At 49.1% G+C, this 21,725-nt stretch overlaps 1 protein-coding gene and 1 pseudogene across 2 annotated transcripts in view; one reads left to right on the top strand and one right to left on the bottom strand.

Annotated features, from left to right (window-relative positions):
* Positions 1–944: 944 nt before the first annotated feature.
* Positions 945–21,725, top strand: part of LOC149370320 (uncharacterized) — a 58,450-nt pseudogene continuing 37,669 nt past the window's right edge. The window contains exons 1-4 of the transcript XR_016291184.1: positions 945–1,081; positions 10,311–10,465; positions 14,780–15,269; positions 17,507–17,659. The product of XR_016291184.1 is annotated as an uncharacterized LOC149370320 (transcript). The remainder of the gene's footprint in view (positions 1,082–10,310; positions 10,466–14,779; positions 15,270–17,506; positions 17,660–21,725) is intronic.
* On the bottom strand, positions 13,405–15,074 carry LOC149370321 (organic cation/carnitine transporter 2-like). Its single transcript, XM_089583079.1, has one exon. The coding sequence runs from the start codon at positions 14,941–14,943 to the stop codon at positions 13,435–13,437; it is 1,509 nt and encodes a 502-aa protein (XP_089439205.1). The 5' UTR covers positions 14,944–15,074; the 3' UTR covers positions 13,405–13,434.

Here is a 21,725-nt window from a genome sequence, read left to right as displayed (position 1 = left end):
TAGTGAATACAGTGTCTTCGTACACTCCCATCTTCCTCCCTTCCCGTTGAGGCAAGGTTCAGGTGTACACCGATGTATGCGAGACACACAATTTCCTTTCCTCAAAAGCCAAATTACCGTCGAGCAAGGCGTACACCCCGAACGGGCGATGGCGTTCTGTGGGGTCCCTGGCAGCGTCGCAAGACGCTGTCGCCTTCCACTCTTAGAAGCGATTAACATCTTAACCACACGTCACTGACACAAGCAGCAACACCGCGCTTAAGGCTTTCTCCTCACCGCAGTTTAAGTCAACAAAGTGCCCTGCTCAATGTTTTTGGCGAATGGTGAAATGGAAATAGGGACAAAAAGATGATGTGAGATGTTAGGGGATTGGCGGAGATTGGTTTTGGTTTTGTGGGGTTTAACGTCCCAAAGCGACTAAGGCTATGAGAGACGCCGTAGTGGAGGGCTCCGGAAATTTCGACCACCTGGGGTTCTTTAACGTGCACTGACATCGCACAGCACACGGGCCTCTAGAATTTCTCCTCCAAAGAAATTCTAGCCGCCGCGGCCGGGATCGAACCCGCGTCTTTTGGGCCAGCAGCCGAGCACCATAGCCACTGAGCCACCGCGGCGGCGATTGGCGAGAGATAAATAGCAAAAAGGCGCTGCTGTATATACATAACACCCTCTAGAGCTACTGACCCTAATCATATTTTAAAATGGAGGACGCTTAAGCTTCGAACAGCTCAAATGTTGACAACTCCATTCGCCGCAATACAGCCAGAATACGGGTGAAACCACGAACCTCGACCAAGTTTTTCGAAAGCGAAGGATTCAATGCCACTGACGCCCTCTAGTCGCTTGCAAGGCAAGCAGTCGCCTTTCTGCGGTGTCGCCTCAATTCGTTAGATGGCAGGACCAGTGTGCAGCTCGTGCTGCGCTTGTTGTTCTGTGGAGAGGCGCTCCAATGGGCGCGCGCCTCAGGCGTCTGACGTGTCCTCACTTTTTGCAAGGCAAGAACAAACCATCGTTCGAGAGTCAAAGTTCCTCTAAGTGCTGGCGTTTTTCAGAATGAACTCACGTGTCGTCTTTGTTGGAGGTGAGTGGCCATTTTCCTTGTCTGACCAGAAGTCGAATTGCCATGGCTTCAGAGGAGAGCAACCTTACCATGCAATACTAAACTCACCTGTGCCGTGCGAAGACGGCGCAAGTTAAGCACCAGTTGGCCTAAATTCCACCGGAGCCTTCGACTATGCCGTCTCTCAGATCCCAAACGTGGCTTCAGGACCTTGTAATTCAAGTTTTTCTTCAGGAACTCTGCAAATTACAAGTCATTTAAAATTAACGGTGGCCTCCAAACGATCCCGATCCTGTCGCCGAGGCGTGCAGTGGTACAGCTGAAGAGTATTGGGGAACAGGATTAGCCGCCTGTCTTTCTTTGCTGTGCCTTATAATGCCGCTATATCTCAGTGCAGACGCCACTTGCCGGAACCCGCCGTCCGCATTCGCCATGACCGGTAGCTAGCTTGGCTGCAGCATGTCGGTTTTTAGCTAAGGGGTAACCTAATAATCTTTTTAACACGTTTAAATTACTAATGCTGTCACATTCCGTTCCCCTGTACAACTGGTTCATGAACAATTGTAGTTTTCTTTTCTCAGTCCAACGAGCCTCTGCGGTCCATGAGGACTTTCGCGCGAACAAAAAATTGCTTGTTGGAACTGCTTGCTTGTTCGGATTTGCTTCATAGCACTCTTTAACGGGTTCCAAGCCCAGCGAAGAAAATTGTGTGGATCCTGCCCTTGAAGACGAACTGCGCGACCGGAGCCGGTTAGTGGCCATGCTGGTCCCTATGCGGAACCCGTATCGCCAGCACGCGCGTTACGTAATGACGGCAGCTCACGCGCCGTTGTTTTTTTTGGTTTTTGCGGAAATTAAGTGGCGCAGTGACTGTCACACGTATCGTGGTGGACACCCGAATCACGCCGTGAGGGAAGTTAAATTAAATTGGTTTTATGCGAAGCATATTACTAGAGCTACACTACAGCCCGTCGAGCGCGGCGGTGGAGCTACCATTGACCTTGAGCGTGACCACCTGACACCATGTGACAACATGACGTCACAGCAGAGGAGAGATGGGCTGCCGGCTCGCGCGGTCGGCAGCCCATCTCTCCTCTGCTGTGACGTCATGTTGTCACATGGTGTCGGCCGCTGCGGTGGAGTCTCCACATCAGAGGCGCGGCGGCTGACCACGTGACATGACGTCACAGCAGAGGAGAGATGGGCTGCCGGCTCGCGCGGTCGGCCGCGGCGGTGGAGGCTCCACATCAGAGGCGCTGCAGCTGACCACGTGACGCTACAGCAGCGGTATAAAGCTGAGCTTGCCTCGCTCTCCGGGCACGCTTCGGCGAGCGCGGCTTCGGCCGCTTATCTGATTTTTTCAGCAGCGTCTGCTCCGGCGGACGCAGTTGTTGCTGCGACGCGTGTCTTTTCTTGCCTTTTTCTCTTTCCTCTGATCTCTTACCTCTGCTCTATCTGCACGTTGGCAGCGGTGGTGGCTTGGCTAGAGCCAGTAGCAGGCCCGTGCAATTTCCTTTTCATCCTTCTCTCAGTCACAACAACAACAACTCTCCGGCCACTTACGAGGCGGCCAGGTGTTGGGATGCCACCTAAAAGCAGGGCTGATTTGAACGAGAAGCGAAAGCTTCAGCGTGCCACAGAGACCAATGAAGAGCGGGATGAACGTCAACCAAGGAAAGCCATGTATTACCAAGCCTAGCCATCAATATGCTTCGCATCTGACTATATAGGCTTAACCTCAGCTAAGCCTCAGCCATTTTTTTGAGGAAAGGAATGGCACAGCATTTGTCTCACATATCTCGGTGGTAACCCGAACCGCGCCTTAAAGGAAGGATTAATGGAGGGAGTGATAGAAGAACGGAAGAAAGAGGGGCCGTAGTGGAGGTTTCCAGATAGCAGTGTACTGAATTAGGAAAGGGGGATGGGATGGTCGTTGCGGTGGGTGGCAATTGCTATTCCGGGACGCAATTCACCGCCGCCGCTGCCTGTGCTCTCTGCACCAGGGGTCGCTGGGCCTTGAGGTCCGAGCTGGACAGGGCCATCACCAAGCCCTCCCTAGTTGGCTTACTTAAAACGGCTATATGTGTATTGTACTGGCAGGCCCACACCATGTGGTACAAAGGTCAGCATCATTTGCGTTCTGCCTCCATCAAAACGCGCCCGCCGCGTTCTTGTTCGAACCCGGATACTGCGGCTCGGTAGACGAGCGCGCGTCACTGCGGCGGTAAATTGGTAAAATGATTTTTGAGGAAAGCAAATGGCGCAGTATCTCTGATATATCTCGGTGGACACCTGAACCGCGCCGTAAGAGAAGGGAGGATGGTGGGAGTGAAAGAAGAAAAGGGGTGCAGGTGGGAGTGAAAGAAGAAAAGGGGTGCCTAGTGGAGGTCTCCGGAATAATTCCGACCACCTGGTTTGGGGTATTGTTTATGGGGTTTAATGTCGCAAAGCAACTCAGTCTGTGAGGGACACCGTAGTAGAGTGCTCCGGAAATTTCTACCACCTGGGGTCTTTAACGTGCACTGAAATGTACAGTACACGGTTCTCTAGAATTTCGCCTCCATTTAAATTCGTCCGTCGCCGACGGGATCGAACCCGCGTCTTTCGAGTCAGCAGTCGAGCGCCATAACCACTGAGCCACTGCGGCGACCACCTAGGGATCTTTAACGTGCACTGACATCACACAGCATGCGGGAGCCTTTTGCATTGCGCTTCCATCGAAACAAGGCCGCTCCGGCCGGGTTCGAACGCTGGCAGTCCTGCTCAGTAGCCAATCGCGCTAACCGCTGAGCCATCGAAGCATGCTGCGGACACCTGAACCGCACCACACTGGAAGGTATAGAGGAAGGAATAAAAGGACGAGATGGAGAGACGGCGTCGTGGAGGTCTCGGGGTTTAGTTCTCCTGCGGTCTATTGCGTGAACTGATGTCGCACTGCACACTGCCACGGAAAGGTTCGCAACCCTATCGGGAATGATGGAGGGAAGCAAATTAGATTATGGGGAAAGGAAAGGCACCGTAAACGTCCGAGTCTGAGTGGAGACCCTAATGTCGATTTAATGATATTAAATAAATTGGTTTTAACGACAGTAAATGGCGCAGTATCTGTCTCTCATACCTCGCTGGGCACCCGAAACGCGCCGTTTGGGAAAGGGTAAAGGGGGAGCGAAAGATGAGAGAAAGAGGTGCCGTAGGGGAGGTCTCAAGAATAGTTTCGACCACCTAGGGATCTTGAACACGCACTGACATCGTGCAGCACGCGGGAACCTATGCGTTTCCCCTCCATCGAAACGCTCTCGCCACGGACGGGTTCGCCGTCGATTTTCATTTCCTGAAATCTAACGTCCGTTTGAAAAATTTGTTTCGAGGAAATGAAATACACTTTTAGCTGCTCCCCATGGACACCTCAACCACGCCTTGTGAGAAGACAGGGGGGGTGGGAATGGAAGGAAGAGTGCAAGAGGTGTCGCAAAGGAGGTAGGCAGAATAATTTTGTTCAGCTGGGAATCTTTAGCGTGCACTGACATCGCAGAGGGCGTCAGAAAGTTAGTAGGTGGATAAGTTTTCAGGAATAGGGAGGCTGCAGTTAGCGCACTACAGGGTTAATTGGATATGAGGGAGGTCTCTCTTGCTGTGGGTGTGGTCACGCTGAATGGTGATGATAATCACGTCGAACAGCACACATGCACCACCTTTTGCATGTCGCATCCATCTAAATCCGGCTGCCGAGGCCGGATTTGAACTTGGGTACTCCGTCTAAGCAGTCGAGTACTTTAATCACTGAACCACCGCGACGGTTCATTTGAGAAAGAGGGGGAAGAATTGATAACTTTTTTTCAGAAAAGCTAAAAACGCAGTAACTGTGCCACCTGAAAATTGAACATTGCATTTGAGGGGACAGTATGGTTTTGAGGAAATGAAAGTCGCAGCAACTGACTTCTCGCGGGATACTTCAACCACTTCTTAAGGAAAGACACAACGGTGAGAGTGAAAGAGGAGAAGGAGAAAGAGTGCCGTAGTGGAGGGCTCCTAAATAGTTTCGACCATCTGGAGATCTAGAACGCCCACTGTCACCGCGCAACACACGGATGCCTTTTGCGCTTCGTCTCCATTGGACCGTTTCTGCATAACAGGACCGCGTTTTTATTGGGGTACCAGGTCACCAGGGAGTTGAAGTTCGGCCCGAGCTTTTCTTCCCCGGCATCCTTCTACGTCCTCCTTTCCTGATTCTGGCTCCCCCTCTCCGCTAACGACATATTCAGAAATATTGCAACATTTGCGCCTTGAAAGGCAGACACTCCCGAGGCCCGCTAAGGGTATCAGTAAATCAGAGGAATGTCACATTCGCAGGCTACAAACTATGTCTTTCAATAACCCAGCTACGCTTCACGCCATTGAGCCCGAGTCCTTTTCGGCACAGTGCAAATTTTGTGGCCAGCAGGCAAACTTGTACCCCATGGTATGGGCTTGTCAGAAAAATGACAGCATTGAGATCATAAATCAGCCAACGCGGGAGGGCTGGGAGGCGGCCCTGTCCAGCTCGGACGTGGAGGAACAACGAGCCCTCGTCGCCAGAGCACGGGCAGCGGCTTTCACCAACGGCGTCCCGGACTAGGGACCCGATCAGCCTTCCCTTCAACTAAAGCTTTAATAAACGTTTACATCATTATCATCGGGGTACACACTGACTCAGCAGCCGAGAGCAGTAACCACTTGAGCCACCGCGGTGGGTTTTGTAAAATTAACAGCGGAGTAACTGTCACTTCTATGTGGTTCTATATGGACTCCACAACAGCGTCGTGAGGGAAGGGAGGATGAAGGGCACACTGAAAGAAGAGACAGAGGTGCCGTAAGGGAGGTCTTTAGATAAGTTTCTTATTTACTCTACACTGACATCGCATGATGCACAGGCGTTATTTTCCGCTACACAACTGTGCCAGCTGCGGCCACAGTTACAACCAGGGCGATGATGGCGAACAGATGCGGGCGACAAAAATACGGCCCATCCCCAACCAGCTCGAACAGCTAGGCGGAGAAGGGCCTCACAGCAGGCAGAAGGGAGGGACAAAAATGCCGACAGCCGAATCAGGAGTGATCAGGCCTGTACTGGACGCGACTGCGCCGCCATGTCGAGACGGGCTATGGTGTAACATGCGGGATGGAGCAGCTCTCCCCATAGTGAGATTCTTCTCCCTCACTGATTGGTAGGAACAGCGCTGTGCACTGCAAACTGTCTGAATATTTCGATAACTGAATGGAGCTGTCTGTGCTGTGCACGTAGCGGCTGAGACGCGCGAATTCTCTAACGCGCTCCGGATCAAACGGAAGGGTATTTTAGGAAATTGAAGCTGCGCTGACATTCGCCGCGTAAATAGCTCGATCGTTTTGAAAAAAGTATGTCAGCGCTAGGTCTCAATGTTGTTACCGCTGTTGCGACTGAAGGAAGGATGAAAAATTCAGGCGGGCATTTTGTTGTCCTAAAGCGTGGTGAGGCGAAAGCCTTATGCGCGGTGTTGCTGCTGGTGTCACTGATGTGCGGTTAAGATGTTAATTAAGTGCACACTTATTTGGGAATTTTAAATGCTGCAGGCACTGGAGGGCTTTTGGGAGGCATCCGTCTGATTTGACGCCTTTCTGCAATCTCCAGCGTCCTAGAAAAGGAGAACTACGTATTCGTTGGCAGGAAGTAGCGTAGCCATGAGCACGCTCGGCTGAGGAACGGAAGGATGGTGGTTGAAATCCCAACGTCCACAAAGGTTTTTTTGTGCTCTGACTAGAAAAGTGTGAGACTTCTGCTTACAACCTTCTGTCGACAGCCTTCTGTCAACAACCTTCTGTCGACAACGATTAGGCACTAAAGGCTTTCGCCTTAAAAGAAAATTGCCCGGGCCTGAACGCTGGCTCAGCTGAGCCACAATCGCTGCCACGTGCAGAAAGAGGAGAGTTGAAAGATGTGATGAAAGAACAGGCGCGCGTCACAACAACCGCGTCCGCATAAGCGACGACGCCGGCTGTAACAGACACCCAGATACCCCAGTGCATTCCTCCCTATCCAATGGATGCTTGGGTGCAAGCGGGTAAGGCTCGGCGCTCTACATGTGGCAGATGGAATAGGGAATGCCGCGCAATCGGAACTCTCACGTGCCGCCGACGACAGAAGCGCGAACATTCGGCAGTAATTGGCTGCAAAGGTTTCAAGATATTCTAGTTGCAGGCTGCAAACTTCCTGCTAAGGTGTCCACCAGAAGTGTACACCTCAATCGCGCTTTAAGCTGGGAAAGCAATGGAGAGGGAGTTGGAAAGTAGAGGGTGAAATTGGTAAAATGGTTTTTGAGGAAAGACTCAGTGTCTGTCTCACATATCTCGGTGGACACCTGAACCAGAGTGAACGTGCAGAACTGCCCTCTTGGAACAGTGGACACCTTAATCGTGCTTTAAGCTACGTGGCGGTAGTGGCAGATGTGGTCTGCATGCATTGGCATTGACAAAGTTGTGTCAGAAACGCGGCGCTGAAGCCATAGGCCGTCGGCGTTCGTTGTGTTCATTGGCGTTGGCGTTGACAACGTTTTACACTCCGACAATTTTAAGGAAAAAAGTGCGCGTAACTGGCTCCGTTGGGCAATGGACGCCTGAATCGCACTTATAGGTACGTGAGGATAGTGAAATGTGATTGCATGCGATATCGCTGACAACGGCTAGCGAACTCTCGCGATCAATCATTAACTTCCACCTGCCTTGGTGGCAGGGTGGGTGGGGACTTTAATGCAGATATAAGGACAAACAGGAATTTCTTACCACTTATGCGGGAGAACTTCCCGTTCCTCTCGCTCGTAACGCCTCCCACAGCTGTGGCAACCTCGCGAAATACTTGCATAGACCTAGTCTTTTGGAACCAGGCATTAGTGCAACAAGTCGATCATACATCCATCTATTTCTCCACAAAGCTTCCTTCATGACAATAAAGAACTGTTAGTGGAGTGTATCTTGAAGAAATAACATGTGTGAAAAATAAAAAGATCTCTGTAATTGCACAGGGTCGTCCACTCTTAGTTAGAACACGCTAGCGCATGGCCGTGCTCTTTGGAGGGTCACTGCGTCCAAATCGGCTGCGCATCGAAGCGAAGTGGCAGATGACGCGAAGCACCATGTCCAGGTACACCTTCTGCGCCACTTTTCTGCGATGAGCGACTGTGTCGCACGCGGTGGCCCTCTGAAGAGTGCTGCCATGCGCTAGCGTGTTCTAAGAGTGGACGACCCTGTACATACATGTCGCTTGAATTCTTTGCCTCGGTCTGTCGAAAAGCTGAAACAGCTGATGAACTGAGCTCAAATTTCGCATTAGGAAGTGACATAATCGTACGCAATTTTTCCAAAGAGAGTCAAATCTGGCGATATATAACAACAGCATATATTAGTGCTTCTCGAGGAAAGGAAATGGCGCAGAAACTGTCTCACTTCTCAGCGGATAGCTCAACCGCACCGTAAGGGAAAGGAGGAAAGTGGGTGTGGAAGTAGAGGGAGACAGGGGTGTTGTAGTCGAAGGCTCCGGAATAGTTTAGAGCACCTGGGGATCTTTAATATGCACTGGCAACGCACTGCACACGGACGCCTTTTGCATTGCGCGCCATCGAAACGCGGCGAACGTGGTCGGGCTGCAATCCGGGTAAGCCGGATCAGTGGACGAGCTCTCCAACCTGTCAACCACTGCGGCGGACATAGCATAACATCGCGCATACATGTAGAGCCAGAGGAAACTAATGCAAGGATCACGAAATCGCAGCATTGCATTAACCTTTATGCGAAGGCTCGTCGCTGCTCTCTTTAACTAGCGTTTTTGGTATATACCGCCTCCAGACCACACAGTAGAGAGGAGCACTTACTCTGGCTTGGCGCAATGCATTCAGCAGGCGCGATTGTTCACCGCGAATGCCCAGTGCGCGCAAGGCAATCATCTTCGCGCTGCTCTTTCTACCTCGGGTAGACTTTACCATGCGCCGCGGTTGCCCAGTGGTTATGGTGCTCGGCTGCTGACCCGAAAGACGCGTGTTCGATCCCTGCCGCGGCGGCTGAATTTCTTTGGAGGAAAAAATATAGAGGCCCGTGTACTTTGCGATGTCAGTGCACGTAAAAGAACCCCAGGTGGTCGAAATTTCCGGAGCCCTCCACTACCGTGTCTCTCATAGCCCTAGTCGCTTTGGGACGTTGAACCCCATAAACCAAACCAGACTTTATCCTGCCACCTAATCCTTTTGCGCGAAAGTAATTTCAAAAAGCGGACTGTAGAAATGTAACGAAACCCCTTCCCTTATTTTCCGTGTGTGAGTTGCCCTCAAATCCATCCCTGTCACGAGTGTTCACGTCTACAGCGCACCATGTATATCGACACATAATATGCTCTCTTTTAGGGCAATGGTACGTGAGCCCTTGGTCGCCTTGCCCGCTAGTGAATATAAGCATTCTCCTGCTACTGGTTATAAAAAGGTACCGATATTCCCAGTGACTGCGCTATCTGAATAAGGGAGACAGCAAGCACAGAGCGCAGACCCGCGATCGTTACTTTTTTTAGGTCATTTATCCGTACGCGCACAGTTTGAAGCTTGTGTTTCATGTTTTAACGCGAAAGCCTTAAAGAGGCAGTGTCGCAGAAGAACCGGCGTCGTCGTCGGCGTTGGTGGCCGTGAGCGATAAACCCAGCAAAAAAATCCTCATAAAGGCGACCGAGACGGTAGGTGGGCCACCTAGGCCACGCGACCTTGTCGCATCATCTCAACCTGCGCACCGGATCGCGACGAAACTGCCCACCGTTGCAGCTGACAGTTATATTATTGATTGGTTGCGAGAAGTTCCTCGGGAGGAGCAACGTGCGTAGCACAAGCTCCACCGGTAGCAGTAGCTACCACGCAGTACAGAGGCGCTTCGCTTAGCCGCTGCACAACTGCACCAGGTATGAGGACTGGTATGAGGACTGGTATGAGGACTGGTAGGAGGAATGGTATGAGGATTGCTACGGATCTGAGAATACAAAAGTAGAGAACGACCAGTTCCTCATATATGCGAATTAACCCATTAACGCGTTACCGTCATAGCCTTAAGGCGAAACTTGTGCCCTCCAATACTGGGGGGGGGGGGGGGGGGGCTTTTGCGCTTTGTTTGGAGCGTGAAAAAACTTCGTTGTGACTGCATTAAGTCTAATTACAGTGATGAGGCAAAAGGTAGTGCTAACCTTGCTTCAACTTATGTTTATCGGCAGGTGCCCTGAAGAACGCCGCACCTTGATTACTCCAAGTGTCCAGCGTTTTCGGCCCTGCAACACACGCGGACACAGGTCCGTCAGCACGTTTAAGCATGTCTCAAGCCTACTACGACTGCTCGCCTTGGTCCTTGGACTCTTCAGGAGGTCGCAAAGTATGTGGTTAGTTTTTGAACTGTGCACAGTTGCCTGCTCGCTTATTTTCGTCACAATTCTCTAAGGCTTGAATACCGCCTTTTGCTTTTGTGGCGATTGAATGAATCAGCTATTTATTTTGAAAGGGCTCTCGAAGCCTTTTGTTGGGAAATCGGGTTGTTAGGGTAGCAAAAAGTAGGGACCAATTGATACTTGGGGGACGGCTTGGGCGGTCAAGTTGCTGCACCACTTAGCATATATGCCAATATCTTCCCAGATTCCGTTCGTCCCGGTTCTGGTCAATGCACGAAATTCCTCGCCATCGGTGGCAAAACCATGCTTGGCGACGATGTTGTCGCGTCCCTTGCGGAACTCTGAGCCATGCCAAACTAGGTGGTGCAGATGAACATGGCACATACAGCTGCAGTACGGACAATCCATGACGTCTGTGCAGAAGCTTTAAACGAAGTTTTTTTTTTTTAAATAGCGTTGTATGTTACCTTGGAAATATGCGCGCCGCGTCATTCAACTGAGTGAGCGCATGGGGGAGCTGCGATTAGGGCATGCAGCTAAGGTGCATCGAAGCCAGGGACGAAGACTAGAATGGACAGGGAAAAGAGCTAAAAAGAAAACTTCCTGGTCCGGTGGGATTAGGGCACCCTAAGCGCAGACCTTATCTAGTCTACGCCATTTTCCCGACAAATATACTGACACCTGAACATCCGCGCTCTGCCAAAGCCACGCACAGTGTGCGTCTGCGTGAAAGCGTCGTTTAGGGCACAGCGTTGGGATGAGAGCTGTCTGGTGCGCGCCTGAGAGAGTTATATAGGTGACAACAAAGGTTCCTTTTGCTGCTTCTCCTGGGGTTGTGGTCGATGGTTTTTCATGCGCAGTGGGCAATCGAAGTGACGTCTGGGCAGCGCAGGCTGTTATGCCAGTGCGACCTGTTTTCAATGAAGCCACTCTGCGCACCATGGAGCTCTCTCTGAGGAAATTCTAGCTGAATTGCGAAACTTTCGCCTCACTAGAAGTGAGCAAACTCACTTCTTGAGGTCGCCTGATCCGCAGAATCATCGAAGATGGTAGTCGAATTTAATAGCTGTCCCCAGAGATGTTTCTCAGCGCCACAGTCACCTTACATCCAGAAGCTGCATATACGCATTTCAGGCCACAGTTTTGATCCGCTGTTCAATTGCTAAAGACGTCAGCATTCGAAACGTCACCTCTACGTCCCAACGTCTCAAATCGCAGGCGTCAACCGCGCAACGTTTCTGATCATCTCATAACGCGGACGTGCTGATGAATCCACTTCAGTGCCTGCTGGAATACATGTTCACAGCTGTCGGCTGTATCAGAACAGAGGCATTCCTCCGTTTTCAATGTGCGATAAATCCCACATACCACAGTGTTAACCTTAGAGCTACTGAAAACTTCGGAAGTTTAACCATTCCTGCGCATTCGACGTCGCTGGTGCGGCTCGCCTTGAAGGAATTGACATCCGAAAACGTCGTCCCACTGAAAGGTCTCAAGGTTTGTGCAAGCATCAAGAGGCTCTGACTCGTAGTCTCAACTTTTCGCTTTGGTGGTTATTACGTCAAGGTCATTACAGAAGGAACCGAAGCTTTTTGTCTCAATTACAGACATGGAATTCTCATGGCGCGACTATCAAGAATATGGGGCTGTTTAGGCCCACCGTCACCTGTGCTTATAAAGTGTCAGGACAGCGTGATCACTTTCATATTCCCAGTATTACAGTTTAAACCAATTGCACAAGAAATGCAATCCTATTTATCTCGCTCTCTACTGCTCCAGACCTAATCAGATAACATTTCCGGTGTTTACCTTACCACAGGAATGTTCGTTACCCACTACTACTTTACCGTTTATTTTTTTAAACTGACTCTTTCCCTAACAGTTAATCGCTTGTGTGCTCGCGTCAATGCGGGTCCTGTTCGCCTAAGTTCATTTCATCACTTATTTGGCTTGGCATTCCTTCATTTGCACTGTTCGCTGTTTGTGTCTTAGTAGTGCGCGTTGTAATTATTGAAAATGGCTTGAAAGCACAAAGCCATGTGAGAAAAATGCACAAACAACCGGGCACCAAAACGTTACTCAAGCTATCCATATTTAGCTGCTGAAATATACTTAGTGCCTTAGATTTCACTGCTGAAGGCGGATAATCGCAAGCAGCTAACCACACAAATGAAATAGTTCGTACCCCTGCGAATTTAGCTTGCAGTGTTTGCTGCGCTGATTTAATCACACATTTGAGCTTTTTCGGTTTCCTGGAAGCTTCGGCCTCTAAGCATTTTACTTCAATGCTTCAGCCTTGGCCGTTCATTTTCGACAAGGGCGGGGACGATGTTGCAAGTTGCCGAAGTGTTTCCTAAGGGTTGTGGCATAAGGTACTTTATTTTAATTTTTGTTCTAATTTTGATTGCGATCCTTTCATGTATGCCTCTAATGGAAAGTACCACGTGGCTTTGGGGAAATACGCGGTCGAAATTAAAACAGCAAAGCATTGTATAAAGATTAGCAGCGCCATTTTTTGTTGAAATGTACGTTGCCCAACTACACCATTCGTCAACGAGTACGTTGCATTGTTCGCCTTCGTTCAATGCCATACAATCGTTTGGAAGTCCGGATGAAATCTGAATTCGCTGCGCCATTATTGTGACAACGCATGAGTTCACTGGCTAAGTTTAAGGCTAGTTTCACTTTCTCATGGAAGTAGAAGAAAAAAGATGTCATCAAGAGTGCGCCAAAGGATTTGATGGAAACGTGTAGGGCACATAAAAATTAAATTTATTCATCAATTATGCTTTGCAGAAGAATCACACTTTTATGCGGACACAATTTGCGATGGCGTAAAGGACGAAATACGTCGGCTATTAAGATGGCTATAAACGGAGCAGCGCGTGTCCACACAGGGCGACGCGGCGCCCCCTTGCACCTGCGACAGCCGTAATCGCAGGCGCGTGTTGTGTTTTCAAGGCAGGAGGTCGTCCATAGTTTTCGGCAGCTTCCTCTCCTTGGTTTCAGGCAGGAATTGAAGAATGCCGAGGGCGCTGAGCAGCAGCGCGTTGAAGACAACGCTCGCCACTTGTGGATGAAGGCGGGACGACAGCAGTACGAGGTAGGGCGCTACCATCACGGCAAGCTGGCCGAAGAAGTAGACGATGGAAGCGCCCATGCCACGAATCACCGTCGGGAAAAGCTCGAGCGTGAAGACGTAGACGACGATGGCTTCCCCTACGATTGAAGTGATCACGATCTCCTCCAGGATCCAGGTGACGGTATGCACCTCCATGCCCTTGACCACGGTCTGCAGGCAGGCTAAGCAGCAGGTGACCGGAAGCGCCATGGACAGGGCACTTTTGCGCGGGAAGTCGCGCAGCAGCTTCCAGGCGAGAGGGCAGGAGCAGGACCTCATCAGCACCAGTGCAGTCTTTTCACGGAATGTCTTCACCTCCTGGCTGGTGCTACACAAGCCGTACTGGACCACGAGCAGGCTCAGCAGGATCCAGGACAGAATGGCCGTGCGGCACCGTAGCTCGTGAGTTGCCACGAATGTGGCGAAGTTTATGTCCAGCTGGCTGGTAGGCCGGTATCCAGTCGAGTTGCTACCGAAGATGTAGTGCCCCGCGTGTGGCTGTCGATTGCGTGCTGATGCCTGCTGGATGACGTTCTCAGCTCGATCGTAGTCCCGATACACCAGGAGCCAGCTGACAGACTCATCGACGAAACAGTAGGCAGACGTCAGGAGCATGGTCAGCACGAACACGATAACGTTCAGCATGATCCGCTCCGTGGCGTAGTAGTCCGTGGCTGCAACCACGATCCCTCCGTATATGGCACCCAAATTTGCGAGGCAGACGTAGAAATCCCGGTAGCCCTCGCCTGAGTTCTCGAAGAGGACCACGATTAACAGCAGCTTCACGATGCTCAGCGATGCTGCCAGTAGCATGCAGGACACGACAAACGTGAGGAACGTCTTCGCGACAACTGATGCTCCGGCCGAGGCGACGGCGACGATAATGCAGGTGCAGATAACGGGTTGCCGACCGATTCGATCCGAGATTTGTCCTGAGAACGGAACGACCAAGATGGCGCCCAGCCGGTTGTAAAGGAAAGCGATGCAGACATACCAGGCCCGATCACAAACGAGGTTCCACTCACTGACCACCGTTTTCTTTCCAGGAGTAAGGTCGTATATCCAGTCAGTGCAAGGTACTTCAACCTTGCTGCCATTTGCACTGTGTGCCGTTGGATGGTACATGGTACACTTGCTGTAGCTACCGTCGGGCATAATGGGGATGCTCGTGTTTTTCCAGATGTCCGAGGAGAGCGCGTACCCCAGTGGAGGCCGACACCAGTGGTCCACGGGAGCCAGGAAAAGGCGCATGGATAAGTGATGGATCGTGAGGAGCGCAGAGGCGACTTGGGCGAAGAAAAGGATGAGCAGCTGAAACGGACCGTTGCCGAGGAGCGTGCTCATGTCACCGGGGTCTTCCTTGGCCAAGGCTATTGGATTGCTGGTGTAGTTTTCGCTGCTTGGGTTGCTCACTCCGGGAAAAGCTGCCCGGTGGGCAATCTGCTGCGAGTTGCGGCTTGGATCAGGCTCCCAAGTCTCAAGTGACACGACGCTGTCTCTTCGATGGGTCGTCTGGACCGATCTGGAAGAAAAGAGATTGCGTCAGTCAGCCATCACGAGGACTTCGTCTCTACCAAATCACTCTCAAGTGTTCGTCGCACTCGTTGGCTGGATGGCTGTGCGAGGTCCTTCGCCTCTGAATGTGCGGATGGACACAAGGAAAAGTAGACGTGAGTTCATACTGTTTGTTCTCGCATGCTGATAAAATCCTCTCTTATATAGGTTGCACTCCTGTTGGTTAAAAACCAGAACAATTCTTCCATTGTTACCTTGGCTGAGGTCCCAGGCAGCAAACGTAATTGGCCCAATATGGGAAATGTATTGGAAGAGGCCGGCCCTACAAAGGACAACATTTAAAGCATCCATTTCCAATACTGGGCTGAATACTTGTGCTGCTTGAGAGCGTTCAACATTTCCTGTTACGGACCATGCCTGTGCACTTAAACGGCAGAGATTTTTTTCGCAAACAGTATCCACGACCCTGAAAGTAGCGCCCGGGGCCTACATTTGTGTTGTTCATGATGTTAGGGAAATAGGTAGTTAGGAACCAGTAGAAAGCGACAAGTGTCACCTCGTATGTAATTCGAAAGGCCCTGTCGAGCGCTATGATGAAGCAAGAGAAGATAACCGCCATGGGAGGCGGGCGAAACGAACCTCGGGGAGTCCGCCATTGAAGTCAAGCCTGGCGTGCCGGAGCTTGGGGGCGTAGGCGGCGTCTTGGGCGACGCATGAGTCTGCGACTGGGTAGGCGCTACGCCGTCGTCCTCCTGGTTGCTCCAGGCGTCGTTGTCAGGAAGCATCGTCCCAGGACCAGGGCCGTCTGCGTTCTCGAAGAATGCCAGCGAATCGCGGGGCTGCCGCACGGGCCACGAGATGTTTCTTCTTCAATGCCAAGCTGCCAACCGTCAGCTGAAGCATACGCCCTCTGGCAAAGCTCTCACAGCGTGTCGACGACGGAGAGAAAAAAGTTTCCAGATACAAGTTGCCTTGGGGAAATTCTTTGTAGCGGTGGGTTCTATGCTTTTAAATTTCTCGCATAATGGTCTCGAAGCCAGGCCAAAAAACTGCAACTGCCGTCAAAATATGCAACTATCATCACCAGCTTGCTGGCCGCACGTCGTCCTCAAAATGACGAAGCAGGACACCCTATAAACACGAAGAGCAACTCTGAACAACTACATTGCGCGAAATGGCAATATAAACGCTTTCATGTTGCGATGATCAGTCTGTGAGGCTTTGTTGCTTTTAAACTCGTGTAGTGTGACGTGGAATAGCTTGTGATTCTAGTGAACTAGTTGGACAAGGGTCCTGTTGGCACAGGCGTTGACTGGCATATGTGCCTCGTTCGGCAAAGTGAAACACCTAAATACACGCAAAAAAGGAAAAATTCAGCGTAAACAATTTCTGTTTTATCGCGGCAAAGGTTTCCAGCAAACGGAAGAACACAGGAGCGCATCATTTTTAACGACGGGAAGCGTTTCTACCGTGTTTCATTTCACTGGCGTTAGGAGTCGTCTTTACGGACCTCAAGATAGCTACGGTGCTCGATAAGTGCAGCTAAGACCAATCATCGGCACTTCAGCGCAGTATCTCCCGGGAAGGTTATCCGCGCCAACAAACGAATCGCCAATGAAGGAAATGCCAATATATTTGGCCACTGTAATATGAAGTTTGAAATTCCGTGTTTCTTGCCCCCCGTAAATGTTCTATAGACATGAAGTAACTTCACAATTTATGGCACTATGAACAGAATGGAATTTGTAGTTATATAAAGTTTTCCGCAGAACTTTGTGTTGAAGTGGCGCAACAAGTTGAGTCCTCGGCTACAGCACATCAGCGCGTCCTTGCGAGAACAAATTTCACCGCGTGCGCCAGCTCTCATTAGGCAAAAAAAGCAAAAGTAGTAATGGCCGGATTTTGACAGAGTAAGGTGATAAAAATTGCAGCAGTGGTTACGCCGGCATAAAATTATGTAAAAAGCGCACGTTGCCGAAAGGTTTTCACGGTTTCATTTTTTTGTTACCCGGAGTTAGTTTCGTAGGCGAGAAAAAAGACCACCTCATCGCAGCAAGACGTTCTGACGCTAGTGGGTTCGCCGGAATGCTTTTGTAATCAGGTATAATCTTCTTCGATCATTTTGCTGCGGCCGAGCTGAAAAGACGTTGATAACTGTGCTTCTATGCTAATGTTCTTTGCGGTGTGATTCATCGCTGGTTTGGTGGCATGCTAAGTAAATGCCTTGTAGGTAAACGACATCAGTTTAAAGGTAATGTGGAAGTTCGTATATCGTTGTAACGTTACTACTACCTAACTGATATTCCTCGTGTCCATGAAGCCGTCAGAATTCCCACCAGAGGAAAAAAAGAAGAAAAAGTTAGGACTTATCGCTTCTTTCATACCTATGCAGGTTTGCATCATGTTGTCGACCAGCTCAAGTCAGTTGTTTGACAGCTGGTCACGAACCGCCTGCTAATTTGGCCTGCCAGTACGGAGAAAAGAAAAAGTGACTGCTCTGAGGTCGAGGCAGCTATGCGAGAGAATGCTACCTTGACGGCTATTGGTGAGTAGCTTGTATCAGCTAAGCTGGAATTTGCGACAACAGTATTATGCCATTTAGTGCGTAAATTATACTTCTCGCAATATATTTTTCAAGAGCCGTACAACTTCTAAGAATTCCAGAATATTATCTATCTATTCTTCGGGAGGGAGAGGCAGCTTAATTACTTGTTGTGCCCAGTAAATCAAGAGGGCTTGCGTGGGTATCGTGAGGCAAAAGTTTTGATACAGAAGCGATATCTCCCCGTCAGTCAGGCTTCAATGCAGCGGAAAAAGCAGATGAGATCGCCACGGCCGTGTATGCGTCTTGAAGCAAAGAAAGCATTTTAATTGGCGGTTGAAGGTGGAGCTCATTGGAAGAGATCAAAGTATGTTGTATTGATACAGCCACCACGATCTGCTAGAGAGCGACTAAATGCCTTGGACATTGTCGACTGCATCTATATGCGCGGTGACGCATCGATGAATACGGAATGACACGTTTCCAGGCTAGAAGGCAGGGTTGCGTTTTGGTAAGCTAGCTGTAGCAGTTCGTCACAGATTATGTAATGACGTAAAGAGGCTACAGTGGGGATTTTCAAATTTTATGAAGGCGGCTGAAATCAAATGTACATATAGTGGGAGTTGCACCTAAAAATTTACACAATTTTTAGAAATAGCCTTTCTGAGTTAGAAGAGCGCTCTTTTGGGCATAGCATTCTCAGCGGTGTAGTACATCAGATTCAGCTAAGATATGCTAACTAGCAGGCTGGTAAACTTAGATTGAAAAGGTGACCTGGTAAACTTACATTGAAAAGGTGACTTTTTAAGTGTTACTGTTAGGCTTCTTAATTATTGAGAGACGTGGAGCCCATACTGAATAATTTCTATATCAGTTTTATATTTTCGAAAACACGGTTACCCTCGCCGCTGTGGACCAACAATTTTTTGATAAATCGCGCCAAAATACATGCGTTGTCGAGAAGCTTGCACACAAAGCAATCTCTTCACTGCACGTAACTTGTCGAAATATCCAAAATTATTTGGGCCATAGCGCTGAGTGTAAGCACGTTTTAGAAATTCCAGAAACTGATCTGGATATTAAGGTGGGCTACACGCCTCGCAATAATTAAAAGCCCAGCAGTAATAGTTCAGAAGTTAACTATTCAATATCAGTTAACCAGCGGATAGTTAGCTCGTCTTAGATGTATGCTGGTGTGCTACACTGCTTTCTATGCTATTCCGAAAAAAGAGCTCTGATAACTCAGAAACCAATTTTCAAAAATTTCTTAAAATCACCACTGTAACACCCTGTAACTCAGTGGGCACTGCAGAGGTAAGATAATGAACACGATAAAGAGAACATGAATTAAGGGATACAGTGATGAAGGCTGTAGTACATTCGACAGGCGGCAACATGAGACGCTAAACAAAAATGAGATATAAAGAACTGAAGCGTAAAGAAGGTGCCCATGAATTTTTATATCTTTCGACTCTTACTGGTTTACTTTTCATCCATGCTTATCGTGTTTCATGCTCGCGCCTATCTCCCCCTGATGTCCGACTTATCAATGTCGTCGTTGCATTTAGCCTCCTCTCAAAACTATCGATGATCTGGTTAATTTGGACGGTTTTCTGAAAATCAAAGTCAGTGTGCTCTATACACCTGCCTACGTGGTCCCTGCCGCGTCGTTCAAGCTGGCTTACCAAAGTAAAACGACGGGCGCAATTTTAGACCGAGAAAGTCAGGTTTCAGCCAGCCTGCAGAAAAGGGTTAGCTAGATACCGATGTAAGAGTTGCACTGATCATGCATAATTGACTGAAAATGGGGAATAATTCTGAGCCACAGCTGTCGTAACTTAATCCTGCTGCTCCGCAATAGTTAAATTCGTCGAAGGGAATAATTACTCTGCTTTTTCCGTCCACCCAAGCGCAGCCATAGGGCTTCAAAGGTAAACTTTACAGCTTGCTGAGAAACTTCGTAGTTCCCTGTCCGGGGTTCGAACTTGAGATCACCGCTGAACATCTGCTTTAACATTTGACAAAAGAGTTAAATTAGCTGACCTCTGTCGGGAACAGTGAATGGGAGACTCGTGTAACCGTGCTCAGCGGGAGCTTTAGCTTTTGCTTTCTTTTCTCCAGTTCATTGTTTCATATGAACTGCCTTAGCGTTTACCCCACGCCTGCTTATATCAAGTAAAGAAAATAGGGGCAAGACACTGTGCAGCGATTAAGGTGTCAGTTTTTTAACAGCGCGCTAAGTACCAATAGAGGTGTAGACGATGATGAGGACGAAGCTGTTACACTGAGTTGCTACTTATTCGCAAATTGGTCGTGTATGAAAAGGTATCTGGTCAAGCTGGATGTGGTTGAAAAGATGACCTCCCCTTATTTCAAAAGCGCGAGATGAGAAGCATTGAGGAGGACACACACGACATTACTACAGGCACACTCCAGATATTATATTATGCCTTTTTATCGACGCACGTTAAAGAACACTAGGTAGTCCACGACTACATCGCTTTTTTGTTTTCTCCTAGTTTCCCTCTCCCAGTTCTAGTTCCGGTGTTTTCCGGATATGATCGAATTACTGTAATTTACTGGTGCTCTTTAGAAATAAATTTTCCAGTATGTATGTATTACCAGGCCGCAATGAAGCTTGAGCACCACGTATGAACCTAACATGATATCTACTCTTTGCACATTCAGCACAGTAAGCAAGAAGAGTCAATTTTACTTGCGCACAAAGGATTGTGCGAATTGTATATTCATCAAGTAGTTGCAAATTGACCGTGCCAATTGAAGAAAGCGGCGCAAGTTCATTCATATTTGGCTTTGTGCAGTGCTACGCATAATTTAATGCAGCCAAGGTTGTCTGTCGTCCTCAGTCCTTGGCTATTACAGCGTTTAAGATGTCACCAAGACACAAAGGTAGTTTACTCTTCTCGAATCGTGCTAGTGTACAGTTCACTACAGGTTTGGGCGACAGATTTTATCAATACGTGGACGCCTGTATTGATCGGATACTTGTTGCAGGCAATGTGCACAAATACAGAAATGAAGCTCTTAACTTGATCACATTTTCCGAATTATACAATCGTTTGCCCTTCTGGAAAGTAAACAAAGGCCGGCCTTTGTCAACTAGGGCGGCGCACACTGCTGGGAACGTAAAAAAAGTAATTTTCAACATATGAATGTTTTAGATTAGGCGTGTAGTAAACTCATAACCGGCAGGCTTAATCAGTTTATTCGATTACAACTCCTCTGTCGTACTAGTGTAAATTATAGCGGGTAGCAATTCGATTGCTTTTGCACGCTCGCACCGCTGTTCATGACACTCAGCGGAACTGGGGCTCACGGCAGGCTCTTGATTGGCCAAGAGCCCGTCTATGCAAACGCCCAGTTTGCTTTGGCCTTACACAGACGACCCCTGATTCGACCCGCTCCTGTGTAATTATTTTGGATGGCGCGAAAATTGCTGGAAGGAGGCACCAATGACTTGCAAAATCCAAAGAACGTACCTTGTAGAACTGATACGGCCTGCTGTTGGTACGGAACACTTTGGAAGCCTTGGACAGGAGCACGGACTCCTAGAATAGATGTCCAGCGTTAACACATTGCATTTTGGAGGTTTGTAGCTCACAGCACTCGCGATAAATATTCAGCACGTGATAGTTGTTTTCAACGAAACGCACTGAAATTGGACACCAGTGTAATAGCGTAGGTGCCATTGTGATAGAAGGCACTTCTGAATGTAACGAACAAGTGTCTGACGCAATCTGGTAATAATAAATTTTAGATTGTCACCCAGTGCCCCATGTTGCGTGGTTAATCAGCCTGCTGCATACGCAACGCCATTAAAAGGACAGCTACGAAAAAAATGGTGCTTAAACAATTAACGCTTACAAAGCTTACGATTATTATGCCCATGTCTCACTGACAGTGCCAAAAGGCTATGTTTCCGGACATAATGAAGAGGGAACTAGAAATCCAACTGGACCAATAAATTTCAACATTTTAGCACTGGTGCATTGCAAGATATTTTTGAACATTGGGACGCGCCAGGTTGCAACAATTAGACGACCTTTCT

Source organism: Amblyomma mixtum, chromosome 1 (genome assembly GCF_055824585.1).
Source record: "Amblyomma mixtum isolate Tamu chromosome 1, ASM5582458v1, whole genome shotgun sequence".
Classification (NCBI taxonomy): Eukaryota; Metazoa; Arthropoda; class Arachnida; order Ixodida; family Ixodidae; genus Amblyomma; species Amblyomma mixtum.
Note: the sequence above shows the minus strand (reverse complement) of the source record. Positions and strands in the feature narration are given on the sequence as shown.